The sequence below is a fragment of the Pseudorasbora parva genome, chromosome 5, assembly GCF_024679245.1.
Source record: "Pseudorasbora parva isolate DD20220531a chromosome 5, ASM2467924v1, whole genome shotgun sequence".
Classification (NCBI taxonomy): Eukaryota; Metazoa; Chordata; class Actinopteri; order Cypriniformes; family Gobionidae; genus Pseudorasbora; species Pseudorasbora parva.
This window is the reverse complement of record NC_090176.1, coordinates 8,096,719-8,118,976: the sequence shown is the minus strand read 5'-3', so window position 1 is coordinate 8,118,976 and position 22,258 is coordinate 8,096,719. Positions and strand designations below refer to the sequence as shown.

The 22,258-nt window shown below is 39.8% G+C and overlaps 1 protein-coding gene across 1 annotated transcript in view; it reads right to left on the bottom strand.

Moving 5' to 3' along the window:
- chn1 (chimerin 1) overlaps positions 1–22,258 on the bottom strand; it is an 82,049-nt gene that overhangs the window by 41,260 nt on the left and 18,531 nt on the right. The window contains exons 4-6 of the mRNA XM_067443159.1: positions 18,026–18,057; positions 16,539–16,652; positions 8,096–8,384 (exon numbers count right to left, since the gene is read on the bottom strand). Coding sequence (XP_067299260.1) covers positions 8,096–8,384; positions 16,539–16,652; positions 18,026–18,057 — 435 coding nt within the window. The remainder of the gene's footprint in view (positions 1–8,095; positions 8,385–16,538; positions 16,653–18,025; positions 18,058–22,258) is intronic.

The window sequence follows — 22,258 nt, the reverse complement described above, 5'->3', positions numbered from 1 at the left end:
AAGAATGGACATCTTCACCCTTTATTCAAATATGATTACTACATGTGTTAAAGATTTTGTGCTTGCCTTGGAGTCGATTGTTTTATCTGTGATAACGCAATGAAGTATTTTTGGCCGAGGCTGTCATACAAAGATATTTTAACCTCGGTTATTTTAAATGTGCTTAACAAATAAAATTGTATTGTATTGTAATTGTATTGTATATTAAAAACACATGCAAAAACAAGAGAGAACCAATGAAATATTAATAACTAATCATGCTGTAGTCAGTGCATGCTTTTTCCTGTGAGCTTTTTGTTTTACTATTCATTTTCTTTTTGCATTGTAAGTTTAGTGTTTTGTTTTTCCTTCATATTTAAAATGTTTTACAAATCTAAAATATTTTCCCCAAAATTAGATGGTTTAATTGAACCTGTAGGGTCATAAAAAAAGAAATAATCACCCCTGGACATCACTTTTAACCACTAACGTACCTTTTGAGGATGTTGATGAAGGGACACAGAGGTTTGTTGTTTCTTTTTTTAACCATGTGATAATTTTTAAAGGGCCTAATAAGGGCTCCATTCTGCCAAGATACACAACTGCAAATAGCCGTCAAATAACCAATCAGCGTTCAACAAAGAGTCCTCGCCAGTGCTCTGCCTCTGCCTTATTATCAAAATCGTATTGTCCGTTAAACAGAGGCAGTCTCTCTCTTCACTGTGACCGTTCCACTGCCAAACAAAAACAAAGCTGCTGATTGGTTCATCCAAACATTCCCAGCCAATCTGTGACTGTTCCACTGCCAAACAAAAACAAGGCAGCTGTTTGGTAATCCAAACATTCCCAGCCAATCAGATTGAACTGCAATGGCTTTGTCTGCCCTGGCTGAGTAAACATGTAACAAACTCAAAATGCAGTAAGGGACACTTTGATGTGGCAGATATTAGGTCAGGGCATCAAGGTTTATTAAAGAACACATTTCCCATTTTCATCTTTTGAAATCAGAAGTATTTATTGAAACTAAACTGCAAAACAAATTGTGACTTTATAATGTCACGGATCAACGAACTGGGCTGTGTCATAATGCATTATATAAAAACAGCAATGTCTGATTCTGTAGGAGAGCACATTAGTTATCACAGCTGAAAACCAAAGGGCAAGACCTTTGTCTTCTGACAGATATCGCTTTCCTCTTCGAACTAGGGGTGTGCACGAATACTCGAATATCCGATCTGTAATTAATATTCGAAAACTAAAAATACTATTTGAATTTTAATGCATTGATTTGCTGGCCTAAAATAATAATAATGATTCATTACATTTATATAGCGCTTTTCTAGGCACTCAAAGTGCTTTACATAGAAGGGGGAATCTCCTCAACCACCACCAATGTGCAGCACACACCTGGATGATGCGACGGCAGCCATATTGCGCCAGAACGCTCACCACACACTAGGGCTGGGCAATATGGCCCAAAAAAATGATCACCGTGTGGTGAATTTATGATAAGCAGTCCACGCACGTCGCTCTGTTTTATGTTGGATGGTATCGCCAAAATATCTCCAAACCACTGAAGTTGAGCGAACTAACTCGTCAACAATATCCGTGTCATCCGAGCTGGTCGTGAGCTCTGAGTTTTCTTTACTATCGCTCATTTGTATCGCTCCACTTCACTCCAAACTTCCAAGCCTTTCAGTCACTTTGACTGTAGACAACAGCACGTGCGGCACACAGAAGTCTGCAATGCGCATGTGCAGCATTACGCATCACGCGTAAGCATTATATCGAGAATTTATCGAACTGTTGTTATCGATTTATTGAGGAAAATTATCGTTATCGTTTTATCGCCCAGTCCTACCACTCACCAGCTGATTGGTGGAGAGGAGACCGAGTGATGAAGCCAGTCAGGAGAGGGGGATGATTAGGAGGCCGTGATGGACAGAGGCCAATGGGCAAATTTGGCCAGGATGCCGGGGTTACACCCCTACTCTTTTTCCGAAGGACATCCTGGGAATTTTAACGACCACAGAGAGTCAGGACCTCGGTTTAACTTCTCATCCAAAGGACGGTGCTCTTTGACAGTATAGTGTCCCCATCACTATACTGGGGTGTTAGGACCCACACAGACCACAGGGTGAGCGCCCCCTGCTGGCCTCACTAACAGTTTTCCCAGTTGGTCTCCCATCCAGGTACTGACCAGGCTCAGCCCTGCTTAGCTTCAGTGGGAAACCAGTCTTGGGCTACAGGGTGATATGGCTGCTGGTTGTAAATGCACTGAATCAATGATAAAATCCCTCTAAATCTCGCAGTTATAACTAAATCCACTGGGTGGCGCTGTGGAGCGCTGTAAACACGTAGTTTAGTGTATTTCATCACGCAATGTTGTCTGCCTCGCGATGTTTGGAACTACTTAGATGAAAATTGAAAATGATCGTACAAAATGGAGTTGCTATTAATGAAATTAATGAATGAAACTGAGTTATCATAATATCACCACTACAACGAGAATCACATGAAATCCAAACACCAGCCGAATGAGGAAAGATTCCATAACTGCGTTCACGAGTGCAGGTAAGCCCATCTGTACCCCGAATGAGAGCGAGATTACTCTGAGATTACTAAATCTCAATGTAATAATAATAATAATAAAAATAATAATAATAATACTAACACTCATATTAAAAATTATTATTAAAACACTTTTTAAAGGAAATACAATTTCCTTCTATGTTAATTTGTTGTTGTGCAGCAAAAAAAAAAGTTTGTTTAAAGGCCCACTGAAGTGCCTCGAAACGCGCAGCATTATTCAATGTGTTGACAATTTCCCCTGAAACGGCTCCATCTGTAAGAAGCTCCTCCCCTTTTTGAAAATATATATATATATTTTTGATTTCAGGGGGCCTTTATTTTCATATGATTAAAAGATAAAATTAAATTAATGTTTTATGTCTTCATTTGATTGCCAGAATTAGTTTTAATTAATTCAATTAATTAGACATGCTTTTTGATTATTACAATTTAACTGAAACATTAAACAGAAAAAGACAGAATTTGTTAAAAATAAAACATGTAATTTGTGTTAAACTTTTGATTTAAAATGTTTGATTATTAACATTTTATTTAACCATTAAAATGGATTCCAAAAAAATAAAAATAACAATATTGGAATTTGGAATAAAATAAAGAACTTGGGGAAAATAAAATGATTTCATAACAAGGCTAAAATTTATGTCACACGCACTGTATTCATAACGTTCACATAGAAACTTCAGGCTAACGTTGTGCTTAAGGGACAGAGATAGTGTGGATAAAGGTTTAAAAATTGTTTAAATTCAGCATAAAGTAGGGATGCACCGATATGAAAATGTTATATGCTGATAACTCTTTATATTTGACTCCTGATAACCGATGTATTGACCGATATTTCTAAACCCAAACCAGGTTTCTAAACCTAAAGCCTGATTACAAAAACAAAAAAACTCACCATTAAAAGCCACGTCTCAATCACACAATTATAATGTAGTTTTTATTATAATTTTATGTAGTCTATATGATAGACTTAAGCTGCACATGTTGTGCTGAACTGTATTTTCCTTTATTGAAGTGATTCCAATCATATTTCAAGCAATCATGGTGAATAGAGCCCATCTGAAGTGTCTTAACTGAAGGAAATAATCCATTAATTATCGGCTTTAATATATAACTGGCTACGTTGTTTTATCAGGCCGATAACGGTAACATTAAAAATGAGCATATATCAGCCGATACCGATAAGGTTACTGATTTATCCTGCATCCCTAGCATAAACATGCAAAGATAGCAATACATAGAAACATTGCTTAGTACGAAAAAGCATCCAAAAGAATAACCGCATCTTACATAAGTGTTTAAGAAACATGCTCTTAATGTCCTAGAGCGACTAAGACACACACAGCGCCTCTCTTCACAGCCGCAGGTCCCCATGAGAAACCAGGCCATGTTACACAACATCAGCTGATATGAACTGTTTCAGCCTATGATGATTCTGTTATGAACAACAAGACTTGTGGGGAAAAAATAGCTCAGTAAAGATGAACTGAGTTGACGCTTGAACTTCGGACTGATTGGATTTAGAAGAGATGCAGAACATTACAATTCTGGCGGATGTGGATAAGCTCTAAAACACAAAAAGCGGAAATCAATCAGCTAATAAAACTTCTCATCCGATGACTGATATTAAAGGTCAAGGGTCTAAAGCCAGAACTGGAAAGAGGAATTTTTTGTGCTTGTATTACCAAAGACAGTGTGTTGCTGATCTTCTGACCTGATCTCACTGCAACACAAGACTGATATTAGATCTGCTTTCTGGTCTGGATATGGTGACACTGAACAGACAGTCCCACAAAACAGACTGCTCAGGGAAAATATCTGCCCAACACAGACCTGAGATCAACAGAACATCATATCACATCGTTACACAAATACAGTCATCATAATATTTATACCCTTGAAAATGCGTTTTTCCAGCCATTGTTTGTGAACAGATTGAGCATCGCCGCTGTGAGTAATTACTGCACGTTTAAATCATCACTGATTGTTTGATTACATGCATGAATTAAAGTGGAGATAAATTCACTGTGTGCATCTGTCAGCTGCTCATTAACTCGACATCAATCACATCTGTAGAGCAGGACAAATCACACACACACACCTGCACTGTGACACTTCTGAAAATGAATGATTGTTTTTAAACTCTCCTTCTGGGCACATCACCTTTAAGTACAGGTTTCATTTTACTTAGCTTTACTTTTGAACATTCTGGCATTTATATGGACAGTACACGGACTCCCTCATTTATCTGAAAGAGGGAGATCCTACTAAGCCTGGATGGCAGCCGAACTCAGCCCCGCCCACAACATTTGAGCTCGGGCAGTTGGGTCTGGACTCGATCCATAGAGGAGTGATTATGCCTGAACAAAAACTGTTTGGACCAATGAAATCATCAGGGCGGGCTTTAGACGATGACGGACAGATGATCACAGGAACGTAATCATCACGTCATCAAAGGGGCTTGGGTTGAATTTGTTCAAATCCTAAACGGAGAACTTGTTCATATATGCATCGCCTTCACAATTTCTCTCAGAAATATTGATCATGTTGGGTAAGTACTCTGTGTACCCTTAAAATATATTTTTTTTATAACACCGGCAAAAATCGTTTATTCCAGCGCGCGTACAGACAGGGTTGCCAAGTTTTTACAACAAACCCGCCAACTACTAGCCCTAAACAATAGCTTCTCGAGGGGTTCTCTGAAAAAAAAAAATGGCGTTTGAGGGGTAAATGTCTGTTATTTTGGCAGGGTTGCCTGCTAAAATTCACATTCCTGGGTCTATATGTCACATAATTGAGGTCGCTTCAACCTGCGGACGTGGAAGACACCCCACGGGGAAAAAAACGCAGACTTGGCAACACAGTGCAGTTGAGTTCTGTTGACATTTGGCAACTAACATTATGTGTCGCTCTGTTGCTCTGGCGGTTGTAGGTCTGCCCAATTGAGGTCTTTCCTGGTTCGGTTGAAACACGCCCCATAATCACAGCCCAATGGAGCAGCAGACTCATATTCTGACTAGAACTGAGTATGACCACGTCAGGCTAGGTTACCATCATTCTTTAAAATATCTTCTTTTATGTTAAGCAGAAGAAAGAAACACTTACAGGTTTGGAACAACATGCGATTGAGTAAATGATGAGAGAATTTCAATTTTGGGGTGAACTACCACTTTAAATCTGCAGTTAAAATATGACTTAAGGTGAAGATCACTGATCTGGACTTTTATATGGAATATACACTATATTGCCACAAGTATTGGGACACCCCTCCAAATCATTGAGTTCAGGTGTTCAATCCCTTCATGGCCACAGGTGTATAAATCAAGCACTAGGCCTGCAGACGCTTCTACACACATTAGTGAAAGAATGGGTCGCTCTCAGGAGCTCAGTGAACTCAAGCGTGGGGCCGTGATAGGCTGACACCTGTGCAATAAGTCCATTCGTGATATTTCCTCACTACTAAATATTCCACGCTCAACTCTTAGAGGTATTATAACAAAGTGGAAGCGATTGGGAACAACAGCAGCTCAGCCATGAAGTGATAGGCCACGTAAAATCACAGAGCGGGGTCAGCGCATGCTGAGGGTTACAGTGAACAGAAGCCAGCAACTTTCTGCAGAGTCAACAGCTACAGACCTCCAAACTTCTGTGGCCTTCAGATGAGCTCAAGATCAGTGTGTAGAGAGCTTCATGGAATGGGTTTCCATGGCCGAGCAGCTCATCCAAGCCTTACATCACCAAAGGCAATGCAAAGCGTGGGATGCAGTGGAGTAAAGCAGCCGGTTTGGGTTTGGCGGTTGCCTTAGATCCGGTGAAAGGAACTCTTAAAGGTGCCCTAGAATGGTGGCATAGTTGATAAATAAGAGTTCTGTAAATGGAAATCACATACCATGAGCCTCAAACACCACTGTTTCCTCCTTCACTATGTAAATCTTTTACTTGAAAAAGCCCACTGAAAAACGGGCGAATCCCAACATAACACTAACTGTGATGCAACAGTCAGGATCATTAATATTTACGCCTCCCCAAATTTGCATATAACCAGCCCATGTTTAAGGCCAGGCGGTATTAACATGGACATGCACCGAATCAACAGAAGTTCTGCAGGTAGGTGAGGACTATATAATGAAATGGCAGATCATGGATATAAATGTTATGTTCCACCTGATGTTCCAGCAGGCATGGCTGATGTTTATCTATAACAGGATACATCCGATGTTTTACTTAAACATGTGCAATCTGGCAACCATGTGCACGCAAACTCTCTCTCGAGCGTGCAGATGATCTGAAAACACAAGTAAGCTGCATTTCAGCATTTCCATATGAGATGTTCTGCTTAAAGTGTCATTCAGTCGGTCTGTGTTCTTTCACGACTCACAAACTGCTTGTGCTGTTTAGGACTGTGTTAGCTGAATAACTGCCCTTGTGTCAGCTACTGAAATTACTGAAACTACTCAACATTATTATTCATGATCCTTTCAAATAAGGCAAAAACAGACCATTTCATTATAGGGACAATTTCTAGGGTTGTAAATGGGCCTGTAAAACTGTATCTAGACAATTTTTGCCCTTGAATAAGCCTCAAACCTTTTAGGTAGATATCAGAGAACAATTTAAAATATTGTTTCAACTCATTCTAGGGCACCTTTAATGCTTCAGCATACCAAGACATTTTGGACAATTTCATGCTCCCAACTTTGTGGGAACAATTTGGGAAGGGACTGTCCTGTTCCAACATGACTGCGCTCCAGTGCACAAAGCGTCGGCCCATTAAGACATGGATGAGTGAGTTTGGTGTGGAGGAACTTGACTGGCCTGCACAGAGTCCTGAGCTTAACCCCATAGATCACCTTTGGGATGAATTAGAGCGGAGACTGAGAGCCAGACCTTCTCATCCAACATCAGTGCCTGACCTCACAAATGCGCTTCTAGAAGAACGGTCAAAAATCCCCATAAACACACTCCTAAACCTTGAGGAAAGCCTTCCCAGAAGAGCTGAAGCTGTTAGAGCTGCAAAGGGTGGGCCGACTCCATGTTAAACCCTAGGGATAAAGAATGGGATGTGTGCGTGTAAAGGCAGGTATACCAAAAATGTTGGCAATATAGTGTATAATGTGATATTTGCTATGTAAAACATTTTTGTGTAAATTGTATTGTCTTTTTTACTCTATGTACTTTTATATATAACATCATCTTGCAGAGTGACAGCAGATGCAAATTATCTGTATAGCCAATGAAAAAAATCAAAAAACAAGTAAACTAAGAATCCCATTTGGAGGCAGTGTGGTGCACAAGACCAAGATGGAAATGAGGGCTCATATTCCACAGTAATATTCATATTCATAAATGCTGTAACTGAGCTCTTCACCCTGGTAGCACATATGGTTAAAACAGAGGTCATCTGAGGGCAAAACTCATTCAATCTCATCACAGTTGACGTTTATTAGAGAATTTTCATTAGAGACTTTCAGAAGAGCAGACAGACACACAGAGGCATGCTGGGTAATTGCATTCCAGTACTCACCCTCTCCTCCAGGCCGGTCTCTTCTCCAGGAGTTTCTTTTCCATCGGGTATGTCTCTGCAGACGGGCGGAGCTTTCTTCAGTGCCGGCTCGCGGTTCAGGGTGGTGTAGCCCACGTGTTCGTAGATAGGGTTGATGGTCATCTTAGATATGTATTCGGCTGCTTTGGTCTCGATGTACAGCGTGATCAGACCGTCCGTTACCAGGTCGTGGATCGACTCAAAACGCTTCTCCCCCACAAAATGCTTCCCATCGTAAAAGAGACGGAAGTTTCGGGTCTGATTCCCAAAGCTGAAAGAGAGAATGAGGAAATGAGTGTGTGTTGGACTCGAGTGCTGTAACACACAGCTGTGAGAAGATCCAGAGAGAAATGATGAATGAACATGGACGCACACACATACTGAACATCTAAGGCCGTATCAGCTTCCTGTACTTGGGCTTGTAGTAGTTATGAGGGCGAAGAGATCATATGTTGATCAATATCAGGACCGGATACTCTTCTTCCACACACACATGCACTTCTGGTTTGCTATCTTTGTGGGGTCTATGGTTTTTATACTGTACAAACCGTATATTCTCTCCCCTTATACTAACACTACCCATCAAATAAACTTTCTAAAAAAAATTTAAAGGGGTGATGAATTGAGAAATCAACTTTTCCTATCCTTTTGATATATAAAAGGTCATGATAATATAAGAATATCCTGTAAGTTTCAGAGCTGAAAACTTTCATTTAGTCAAAGAAATCTTTTATAGACACCAGGCCCAGAAAACGATCGTGAGCTTCATTCTTACGTCGTAGCGCTACGAAACACCGCCTCTACAGAACGTGTAATTCAGTAGCCCCGCCCACCGACTCATAGAGCCGATCGGCTCGCTAGCCAGCAGCAATAACAATGTGGAAGAAGATAGCAAGATATTGTGGAAAAACACAGTCGCTGCATAAGCTTCCTTTGGATCCTAATATTAGGAATGTATGATGCTTCATTTATTTTGAATGAAGTTCCAGCTCACATGGGGAAGACTGTTTGTGTGTTCGCTTCATTTCACTGTGGAATCATTTGTAAATAAGTCTCAGCTAGAGCTGGATTTGCAGACATGTTGAGATTAAAACACAATGCTGTGCCTTCTATATTGGATCCGACAGGAATGGTGCAACACACTTACGTGAGTAAACGTCTTTTTTATATGTAATAGTACTAGCCCTGGGGCTGTACCAAACCAAAACGTACACCCGTCGGCAGAAATTATTTCTTGATCTGGGCGCGCACGTGTGTGTGTGTGTGCATGAGTGCCCAGTTTGCGCTTATATCGACCGATCGTGTGGGTGCGGGCCATGAAATTCAATCGCGGGTGGATGAGAAATAAATCATTGTGTTTGTCTGATAAAGACAAGTTGCAGTTAACGCTTTCACAATAATCTCTCCCTTATGTGAACTGAACTGACAGGGGCTTTATATGACAGCGGAGCTGAAGCTCATTAAATATGCAAATATTGTCCAATCCTAGCCGTGGGCGTTTACTTCCAAGTCTCCAGTGAAACGCCCATCAAAACCCAGCGTTCAGGAGAGAGCCTCAAAACCAGTGAAGAAAAAAGCCTATTTCTTATTAGTTATGATTTTTTTGAATGTAAAAAGCACACAAACGTCATTAAATGACCTCAGACAACAGTATAAAAGAAGAAAAAAAGCCACTTCATGACACCTTTAAACAATATCACTTAGTATGATTTGTAAACTGTTTTCCTTATGGGACCAAAAATTGTCATCTTTGTGGGGACATTTTGTCCTCATAACGTATGGTTTTCTTGGACACACACACAAACACACCACGCACACACAGACACACAGATACACACACACAGGTCATAAACCAGTTTACGTTACACCAACAGACATGTAAACATCTATTCTACAAGTTTATCATAGTACTTTTAACTTAAAGTTTATCAATAGGCTTTTGCAACAAACAATGATAATTATATATCCACTCATCAATATTTACTGAATCTTCACCCTCTGGCTGACCTGTGGAATAGCCCAGAGCATGTCTATGTGTACATGACCTCTGTTTTATTGGCTAATCTTTGAATACCGGTTTAGTTCACACTAACAGGCAAGCATTAAGGCTATAATATACTAACAGCGAAGTTTTATGATTCTTAGCTTGAAATACCTGATCATACCTCAGAGCCACACTCACCTATTACATCATCGTGCACCGACCCAATGGAACTTTTCCGGGAAGTTCACTTTGGCAAGCGGTTTCTAACCCAAAACAAACTCCAAACAAACTTAGATTTGGTTTGATTTTGTTCCAAATGACATCACATCTCGATTTTGCTTTAAGTATGTTGGGGCCTTTTGAATTACATTTAATCATTTAGAATTAATCATAGGGTTAAAGTTTGACTGGTTAATGCCTGGCTCACACTACAGGAGGTTTAGGCCGATTTATGCCCGATTTTCCCCTCCCGAGACTCGGAGAAAAAATCTTTTCCAGGACTCGATCGGTTCCGATGTTCGGCGCAGATTATCTGGTAATGTGAGGCGTTCAGAGATCAAATCTTGCACCTCACGATCTGCTCTCACGCAAATCGGGCTTGCCCCGATCATATCAAACATGTTTGATATTTATCGGGATGAGCAAGATTGTAATAACGTCAGTAGTCACAATAGCCAATAGGAAACAAGTCTACGACGAGACATTTCAAAATGGCAATCGTGAGTTGAGTTGCAGTAGATTGCTTTAGCTCTGAGAGAGAGAGAGAGAGAGAGAGAGAGAGAGAGAGAGAGAGAGAGAGAGAGAGAGAGAGAGAGAGAGAGAGAGAGAGAGAATATCAGCATTTCTTGCTTTTCTAACAATTTCTAACATTTATAATATGTTTAGAATGTTTTCATAGAATTGCCTTTACAGGGACTTTAAAGGGACATTTCACCTCTAAAATTATGTTAATAAAAAATTAAATAAAAAACTTTAATACAGAAGCTTTTAATCAACGTTGTTTATTGAAGACTATGTATGTTTATTTTTAGCCTACATTTATTCATTCAGTTTCATACTTAAATGCTACTGTACACCTCTGAGCTATAAATCTTTATATACATATTATATGATACAATACACTGGGAATGTGTACAAGTGCTTTTTAAGTAAAGTTTTAAGTTTAAGTAAGGGTTTTCAAGTCTTTCAAGTAAAATAAAGAAAGTATTGCAATAAAAAAAATTCTCCTTAACCTTTTTCTGTTCCTGTCGCCTAAGAATAGAAGAGCAAAAAAAACGAACCGAACCGAAAAACCGTGGTTAAAAACTGAGGTATGTATTGAACCGTAGACTAACTGTATTGTAGCATCCCTAATTAAACACTGTTTCACATTATTTTTGTGAGAAGAAAACATCAACTTCTGAAAGTGAACAGGTGTTTTTTCTTGTAGCATTACATAAAAAGTAAGTGTCATTTTAACATTTTAGGGTTTCAGCCAACATTAGGATTATTTAACAACAGAAATTGAATCAAATGTAAAAAATAAAGCACTGCTTAGTCTTTACTGTATTAATTAAATTTATATTGATTCTTATTTAAACAACAAAAGCTATTCAGTCAAGAGCAGTGAGTGATTTTCTCTGTCTAATGTTGTTTGATTAACTTTAAGCACACAGAGGGAAGCAGGAATATTAGGCTACCGTCACTTTAAGAGCTGCACGAAACCAATATACTGTACTGTTACACACACACTTTCTTTCTCAACTCTTTAATCCACTTAAAACAAACTGACTATGTTTACATGAATGCTTAGCAAGGCGGCCATTTTGTGTTTGGCCATATAAGCTATGGAAGATGAGTGAATTTAGGACATGTGCTGTCCGAGAAGCGGACTTCTGTGCTGATCTTTTGAAGTATTAAACTCATGTCGTTATCGCAAATTGTCGCAACATGAATGCATACTGTGATATGTACATTTGCGATATATCGCCCAGTCATTTTAGAGTGAAGCGAGGCACTGTGCTCATTTAATATTTATATCGAACAGTATTAGAAAACTGCAGGTTGACAATCTATTGTAACATGATCAGAGATGGTAATGCTGTTATGAGCCGCTGGAAACAACAGGACAGCTGAGCTGCTGAGGTTTTATAAGCCTGTGCTTCCTGTTTGAGCTCCCACAGAGACACACACACGCCCAAAATCAGATGCATGCAGTTGGATCTGAAAACACTTACAGATACGCACAACAAGGAGATCATATCAGAAACACACAGTTAGAGGTCTGTATGGACTCTTGACTCGCACACAGAAACAGACACACCACACACACACACACACAAACATATGCACAAAGGCTAATGTCATTAAAGCCTGATGGCAATAGAGCTCTTTGATGTTAAAGCTTCTGCGCACAGTACACAACAGATGCTTTCTCCGAGGAATCACATGCCTGAGGAAGAGCACATGAGAGACTGAGAAACAGAGACACAGAGAGAGAGAGAGAGAGAGCGAGAGAGAGCGAGAGAGAGCGAGAGAGAGAGAGAGAGAGAGAGAGAGAGAGAGAGAGAGAGAGAGAGAGAGAGAGAGAGAGAGAGAGAGAGAGAGAGAGAGATTGGACTAGAAAGCAGCCGCGTGCAGTGTGTGGCAGTGTGTGTCCGTCTGCTCAAGTGAGCTGATTAAAGGGATTATCTCTGGATTTTTTGTGTCTAGGGCACACACAAACACGCACACACACACGCACACACACACACACACACACGTCTCGTTTACTATCTTTCTGGGGACTCTCCATAGGCGTAATGGTTTTTATACTTTAGAAACCGTATTTTCTATCCCCTTACACTGCCCCTGCCCCTAAACCTACCCATCATTCTGCATTTTTACTTTCTCAAAAAAACTCATCCTGTATGATTTATAAGCATTTTGAAAAGTGGGGACCGCTGGTGGGCCCCACAATGTAGGTGATCTCAGGTTTTACTATCCTTATGGGGACATTTTAGCCTGACAAGCCAGACCCACATCAAGATGTTTGGTCTGGAAACTCACCATTTGCAGCTCAATCCGAGGGGCGGATAAACGGTTGTCTTTCAAACTCCCTCTGCACGCGATAGGATAGCGCTACAACCAACCAGAGCAAGGAAAGTGAAGCAGAGCTTGTTGACAGATTAAACTTTCGGCGTATCCGGTTAGCAAAACTCAGAACACATCTTCCCTTCTTAAGAATGACTTCAGTGCCGTTCTTTGTTCTTTTCTCAGAGAAAAGCTTAACTCCAAGTCTTCCAGAATCGCGGTCAAAGCTGATTCGAAAGACTGCCGTTTGTCCGTTTCTGTGTTTAATAGTAGCACGCAAACGCAACTAGGCTGTCATTATGTGAAGCCCCGCCCACCGACTCTATACACGATGTGATTGGCCCGGCAAGAGTTAGAGGAATACAGCTCAGAAGGGTATTGAGAGTTGCTAGACGATACTCACAGCAGATTAGATTTGCTGCGGCTAGGATGCGTCTAGATTTCTAGGCTAGGGACATTTGGTTCCCACAATCTAATATAAATAAGGACACACACACACACACACACACTTTGTTTCACTAAATTGGTGAGGGCATTGCATAGACTTCCATTGATTTTATTTCAGGTTAATGGCTTAACCCAACGTCTACCCCTAAACCTACTAGTGTTGGGCCGATAGACGAAGGCTGACAGACATGATGATGTTAAGCAGGCATCATGATTTCCCGTTCCCCCCACAAATAATAAAAGTTGTTCCTGATTACAATACACATTACATTTAAAACAATTCAATAAACACAATTTAAACACTAAAGATTTTATTTTACTTTCACAAGGAAGGTTTGGCTATAGTTAAAAAATAGCAAAAACAGTAGCCTAACATAGATTTCAGGCATTATTAAAGACAAGTAAACACTCAGGAATAATAAAAAAAAAAATAGATATACCAATTAGCAATCGCACAAATAAATATAACTGAACAAAGATACTATTGAAATAAACATTTTTAGGTATTCAGGTGCAGAAACCAATCAAATGTAAAATAACAGTGCACTTTATTAATAAAATATATACTATACATTACTATAGCCTATATTTTATGAATATAGTATTAATTAATTGTATTAATATAGTAATATACACTCACCTAAAGGATTATTAGGAGCACCATACTAATACTGTGTTCGACCCCCTTTCACCTTCAGAACTGCCTTAATTCTACGTGGCATTGATTCACCAAGGTGCTGAAAGCATTCTTTAGAAATGTCGGCCCATATTGATAGGAGAGCATCTTGCAGTTGATGGAGATTTGTGGGATGCACATCCAGGGCACGAAGCTCCCGTTCCACCACATCCCAAAGATGCTCTATTGGGTTGAGATCTGGTGACTGTGGGGGCCATTTTACTACAGTGAACTCATTGCCATGTTCAAGAAACCAATTTGAAATGATTCAAGCTTTGTGACATGGTGCATTATCCTGCTGGAATTAGCCATCAGAGGATGGGTACATGGTGGTCATAAAGGGATGGACATGGTCAGAAACAATGCTCAGGTAGGCAGTGGCATTTAAACGATGCCCAATTGGCACTAAGGGGCCTAAAGTGTGCCAAGAAAACATCCCCCACACCATTACACCACCACCACCAGCCTGCACAGTGGTAACAAGGCATGATGGATCCATGTTCTCATTCTGTTTACGCCAAATTCTGACTCTACCATCTGAATGTCTCAACAGAAATCGAGACTCATAAGACCAGGCAACATTTTTCCAGTCTTCAACTGTCCAATTTTGGTGAGTTCGTGCAAATTGTAGCCTCTTTTTCCTATTTGTAGTGGAGATGAGTGGTACCCGATTCTCCTCTGACCTCAAGCATCAACAAGGCATTTTCGCCCACAGGACTGCCGCAGACTGGATGTTTTTCCCTTTTCACACCATTCTTTGTAAACCCTAGAAATGGTTGTGTGTGAAAATCCCAGTAACTGAGCAGATTATGAAACACTCAGACCGGCCCGTCTGGCACCAACAACCATGCCACGCTCAAAATTGCTTAAATCACCTTTCTTTCCCATTCTGACATTCAGTTTGGAGTTCAGGAGATTGTCTTGACCAGGACCCCAGCCCTAAATGCATTGAAGCAACTGCCATGTGATGTGGTTAATTAGATGATTGCATTAATAAAAAATTTAACAGGTGATCCTAATAATCCTTTAGGGGAGTGTATCTTTTTTCTGTAAGCTAAACAAAGAACTTAAATATTAAATGTATTATTTACCCAAAAATTAAAATTCTGTCATCATTTACAGATTTACAGAAACATTTTACTTGATGTTGAAAGAGTCCTCAAGCACGCAATAAGCCACAAAAAAAAGATCTCAATGCATTACTCGTGCTGACTGACACACTTGAAGCGTGCGCACAGAAAGACGCCTCTCTCAGAGAGCAAGCTATCATGATTTAAATTCTCTTTTAGTGGCGTATCGAGTACATACAATGTTTCTTTTGAATTACTGTCTTGGCGTGTATTCACAAAAATAGAATCAGTTTTGTCTGAAGTAAATGTCTGGTGAACAGATGATGGAAAAACATCTGATGTGCAACATTAGATCTGTGCATTAGGTCTTAGCAAAATAAACCTGCTGTTATTAATGTTAATCAAACAACAAAAGAAAAGAGGGAATCACTCAATGCTCCCGACTAAATAACTTTAGTAGCTTAGTAGAATACATTTATTTATCATGAATAGACTATGCAGAGAGTGATTATTTTTCACATTTGATTATTCAGTTTCTATTTTTCTTACTTGAATACTTTGGTTTAAATGTAAAACTGAATTAAATTACACATGATGTATAAACTTTGATCAGTATTACATAAAAGTGAAAAATAATGGCCCTTTTAAACTCCTAAGTGATGACCGAATAGCAAACACCAGCCAAAGTAAACACACATCGTGCTTATCCGATTAACAGACATTAGTCCCTTCAAGGACAGACTTCCTTCCATACACAATATAATGTTGAACGGATTTGTGAGAGAAACAGCATGATTCAGGCTGAATGGAGCAGAACAGAAACATTTCTCACACCTATATTCCCTTTACAAATGTCCACTGGCCCGCTCTACATCCAAACTAATCTCTCTCTCTCTCTCTCTCTCTATTGTGTTTGAGAGAGAGAGAGAGAGAGAGAGAGAGAGAGAGAGAGAGAGAGAGAGAGAGAGAGAGAGAGAGATAGAGAGAGAGAGAGAGAGAGAGAGAGAGAGCAGAAGCACGAGTGTGTGTGTGTTCTGCTAATTCTGATGATATAACTACACTGAACACACATCAGCCAGAGCTAAAATAAGACAAACACACATGAGCCAAGAATAGGTCGAGACACAGGAGCTAGAATGGAGGAAGAGTGAAGACGTGGGTTAGAGACTGATGGGTCAGAGATGAAGGATGGCGTACCGTAGAGCTAAAGTGTATGTGCCCGGCTGTCTCTGGCTCTCTCGGATCAGGTAACTTCCTTCGGCCACACTGAGCAGTTGGTCAGCTTCCTCTCTGGAGATCATCCCATGATACCTTCACAGCAAACCAATCAGACAGAGAATATTATTATTATAGTGCATTAGAGCTCAATTCAAATTAGCTTTTAAATAAGAAAAATACACAATTGTTCAAACGTTTCGGGGCCACTATTTTTTTTTTTTAAGAAATAAATATTTAATATTAATATTTTAAAGGGCAAGGGTGCATTAAATCGATCATAAGTGACAATAGAGACATTCATAACGTCACAAAGATTTAGATTTCAAATAAATGCTGTTCTAAAAGCTTTTCTCTTTTGTAATGTCTCTCAGCCGTCTTTCTACAGTCTTCAAATTTCACTCTCTCCATCCCCATCATGATTGAACACGCCCTCTACTGCTGATTGGCTCACTCTCTCTCCTCCTCCACAAGTGGAAATGTCCCCTACTGCTGATTGGCTCACTCACTCTCCTCCCCCATCATGAATGGACACGCCCACTACTGCTGATTCGCTCTCTCTCTCCCCCTCCACATGATTAAACACGCCCTCTACGGCTGACTGGCTCACTCTCTCTCCTCCTCCACATCATTGGACACGCCCCCTACTGTAATTGGCTCACTCTCTCCTCCTCCACATGATTGAACACGCCCTCTACTGCTGATTGGCTCTCTCTCTCTCCTCCTCCACATGATTGGACACGCCCTCTACTGCTGATTGGCTCTCTCTCTCCTCCTCCACATGATTGAACACGCCCTCTACTGCTGATTGGCTCTCTCTCTCTCTCTCCTCCTCCACATGATTGAACACGCCCTCTACTGCTGATTGGCTGTCTCTCTCTCTCTCCTCCTCCACATGATTGAACACGCCCTCTACTGCTGATTGGCTCTCTCTCTCTCCTCCTCCACATGATTGGACACGCCCCCTACTGTAATTGGCTCACTCTCTCCTCCTCCACATGATTGAACACGCCCTCTACTGCTGATTGGCTCTCTCTCTCTCTCCTCCTCCACATGATTGAACACGCCCTCTACTGCTGACTGGTTCACTCTCTCTCCTCCTCCACATGATTGGACACGCCCCCTTCTGTAATTGGCTCACTCTCTCCTCCTCCACATGATTGTACATGCCCCCTACTACTGATTGGCTCCCTCTCTCTCCATCCCCATCATGAGTGGACACACCCTCTACTGCTGATTGGCTCTCTCTCTCCTCCCCATCATGAATGGACTACTGCTAGAACCTCTACTGCTGATTGGCTACAAGTGTATTGTGCTGCTCTGTCCGATCCACTTTCAACAGTTTTTCTCAGACATTGCTTACTGCATCTTTAAATGGCATATTAATAGCATATACATTCAAATATGTAACTGTGGATTCATGTACAGTAGAATCAGAACTGGTTCAACAATGCGTGTAATAAACTCACTCTCTTCCGTAGTATTTGGGCCGATTCTCCACCTGAAAAGATAGAGAGATATCATTACTAAAAGTTATCCATCATCAGAATACTTCATTATTACTCAGGAACACACACCGACTTGGAGAAGCATGTAGTCTTAAGCATTATGAGACTTTATTAAGAGATTTGAAGTATCGTGGTATGGAAGATGCCCCTCTTAGGAACAGTGCGCATAAAAAGAGCCATCTTGCTCCACTTCTGGGGCATGTTGACCCCCTTCCTGGGGCAAAAGCCCTCACGGGTAAACTTATCCCAGCCGCTTTCGCAGAATATGTAAAATACTGCTGATATCATTTTTAATAATTTATGTCTATGGAAAAGGTGCCATGAATGTAAAATACTAAATCCAAAATTCTATGTAAATTTATGCATGGTGACTATTTAATTGAATAATTCACAGGCAAACCAAATATAGAAACTGCAGTCAAAACTTAATCTTATTATATGATTTATATATAGGCCTTTATTTGTATTCCATGGGATGTCAATAGAGTTTGAATTCTGCTCAGAATAATTATGAGATCTGAAAAATTTGTGTATAATTCAACACTGTAAAAAAGTTGCTTCCTTAAATTTTTTAAGTACAATCAACTTGGATGTTTAAGTCCTTTCAACATAAATGACATTAAACTGAATTAAAGTTGTATCTTGTTGAAAAATGCTTAACTTATTTTGATGAGTTAAAGCAACGTAAAATGTTGTCATAACTTTTTGATCATATATTTATGTACAGTAACAATTAATTAAATGAATGAAAACACCAAACCACAATCATGCCGCTGAAGATCTTCTGTCCCAATTCTGAGGTTGAACTTTGAAGGGGTCGTTTTACTCTGAATTACTGTGAACCACGAATCTCTCATTAACAAACAGATATAGTTTTAATATCTGACATATATATATATATATATATATATATATATATATATATATATATATATATATATATATATATATATATATATATATGTCAGATATTAAAACTATATCTGTTTGTTAATGAGAGATTCGTGGTTCACAGTAATTCAGAGTAAAACGACCCCTTCAAAGTTTTTTTTGATATATATAGATAGATAGATAGAATGATAGATAGATAGAATGCCACAGTATTTCAGACAGCCATGTAATAAATGCTGCTAATCTGGATTTTATAATTATTGTAGTAATAAAGAAATGCATATTTAAAGGTGTCTTGAACTGGCTTTTTTAATTTTTTTATACTGTTGTCTGAGGTCAACTAATGCCATTTGTGTGGTTTTTACATTCAAAAACATCATAACTAATAAGTAATAGGCTATTTTCTACACTGGTTTTGAGGCTCTCTCCTGAATGCTGGGTTTTGATGGGCGTTTCACTGGAGACTTGGAAGTAAACGCCCACGGCTAGGATTGGACAATATTTGCATATTTAATGAGCTTCAGCTCCCCCGTCAGTTCAGTTCACATGAGGGAGGAATTATTTTGAAAGCGGCACGGGAATGATTCTCTCGATCACAGGGCTCGTAAACGTCTTTATGAAACAAACGCAATGATTTATTTCTCACCCACCTGTGATTGATTGGAATATTATTTTTGTATTACTTGGCCCACCCGATCAGTGGATATAAGCGCGAACCGCGCACACACACACACACACACACACACACACACACACACACACACACACACACGTGTGGGCTCTTCAAATGTCAAGTCAAGAGAGAGTGAAGAGCGCAGATCAAGAAAGGGATATTATTTCACTATTTGAGATTCGCCGGCCTGCCGACGGGCTTACGGTTGGAAAACACACAACACCGGGATGTTTGGGCTTTGCGAGCCCTGGCCCATGTCTGGGTCCAGCGTGCTAAAGGTATGTTCTGTTAGACACGTATCAAAACGATCTGTAACAATGCAATGCAATCAACTATAAAAACACGTTTTACTCACGTAAGTGTGTTGCACCATTCCTGTCGGATCCTATATAGAAGGCACAGCATTGTGTTTTAATCTCAACATGTCTGCAAATCCAGCTCCAGCTGAGACTTTTTTACAAACAATTCCACAGTGAAATGAAGCGAACACACAAACGGTCTTCCCCACGTGAGCTGGAACTTCATTAAAAATAAATGAAGTATCATACATTCCTAATATTATGATCCAAAGGAAGCTTATGCAGCGACTGTGTTCTTCCACAATATCTTGCTCTCTTCTTCGGCATGTTTGATGCCACTGGCTAGCGTGATTCAATTAGTCGGTGGGCGGGGCCACTGAATTAGACAAGTTTATTATTCTGTAGAGGCGTGCTTCGTTGCACGATGAGGTACAGATGTGAACACGATCGTTTTCAATATGTGTTCTTTCAAACATATTATACATATGCATGTTTGCTCATTACTTTGAAATCTATCAGGCAACACAGCTTTACTCATGATCGTAATTTTAAATGGAAAAATGCTACGGTAAAAACTGTTTATTGGTTAACGGCAAACGGGACATTTCATGTAATTTCAAAGTAAAATAAAATGTACAGTTCAATGCAGTTTTCAAAGAATCTTTTTTCACAGTGAAAAACTGATTGACGTTCCCACACTACTTCAAATGTGAAGTAGTGTGGGATACTTCACATTTGATGCTCTCTCATTGATTTCTTAGTTTTTTCTTATCATAGATCAGGGGTTTGTTACATCTTTATATTTTAGGGTTGTGTGTTTTCCATAAACGTACGTTGATGACATTTAACCCTTGATCCAACAACAGCATCTAAAAATCAGGAGAGTAAAGCCAAAACACAAACAAATGAGCACAAAACCCTCCCTCCTGATTAACCTTGAGCTTCCAGACGGGGAGAATCCAATTCACAACGCATCGTCCTCATCCCTTCCCCCAGTCTCTCTCTCCTTTTCTCTCGCATTCATGTCTTACAGGAAAACACAAACGCAGGGCAGAGTGAACTGTGTGTGGAGTTTCACAAGGATGCCTCTTGTACTATGAGTAAAATATAAATGTAAACTTTTAAAACTGACATGAGAAAAACAAAAGGTGCTACCCAATGCAAAAGTCAGAATACAAGAAACATATCACCCCTGACATATCTACATCCAAGAGGAATAAACCAACCAATTCTGCTTTAAAGCGTAATGAAACACAACATGCAGACAATCACAAGTGTCAGCCGGTGAATGACTGAACGTTTCTGGGTAAATGGGATGTGGGATGGAATAACATTGTTTCCTGATGAGAATAAAGGCAGAAAAGTGTTTTGTAAAGCAAGGTTGTGTGTTTATGTGTGTGTGAAGCGGGTTGTAGGTGAGATGACCGACAGGGTAATAAAACCAGCTAATGATGGGAATCAGCAACACGATAGAGCTAATCAATCACTGAAAGCCAGAGTTTAACCGTCAAAGGGCCTGTGTGTGTGTGTGTGTGTGTGTGTGTGTGTGTGTGTGTGTGTGTGTGTGTGTGTGTGTGTGTGTGTGTGTGTGTGTGTGTGTGTGTGTGTGTGTGTGTTTGTGCTGAGTGTGCAGTATTTTCAGTATGAAGAATGAGAGCGTCTGATTTCTGTCTGGGTTTCTCTATCAGCATCTTTAAATGCTAATATCAGCAATGACCAGCTGACAATAGAAAAATGAGCCAATTGTTTCACACATTTTCACCCCATTTCTCACCTCATTTATAATGTTAATTTCATTACATTTGTGTCTTTCCCATTTGAGAAATCAGGAAAAACCGCACACCAAAATTGGCCCCATTTGTTTGAATAAATGTCCCTGCTCCTAACATGCACAATTCATCAGTTCACGTTATGCTAGATTATTTCCATAATCTTTTTTGAAAATAAGTATATTCACATGTGCAGTTATATTACAGCTAAAGATGTTGAGCTTAAAATTATTGTAGGTCAAAAAAACTAAAACATTCAACTAAATAAATGGCTTTGTTCGATTAAAGCCAGACTAAAATGTAAAACATGGTTGGGGCCGAGTCCTGCAGCTAATGGCACGCCAAACATGTCGCATTTACCATGAATGAATTAACATTGACGGCCCTATCTGAGCCAGATGCGGACATGGTGAACTGCTCAAACCACACAGTCAGCATGTTAAACCCCTAAAACTGAACGAGGAAAACCATGTGCAAAAAAAAAATACATTAATTGTCCTCATGTTGTTCAAAACCTGCAAGACTTTAAATCATCTTCAGGACACAAATGAAGATATTTTTG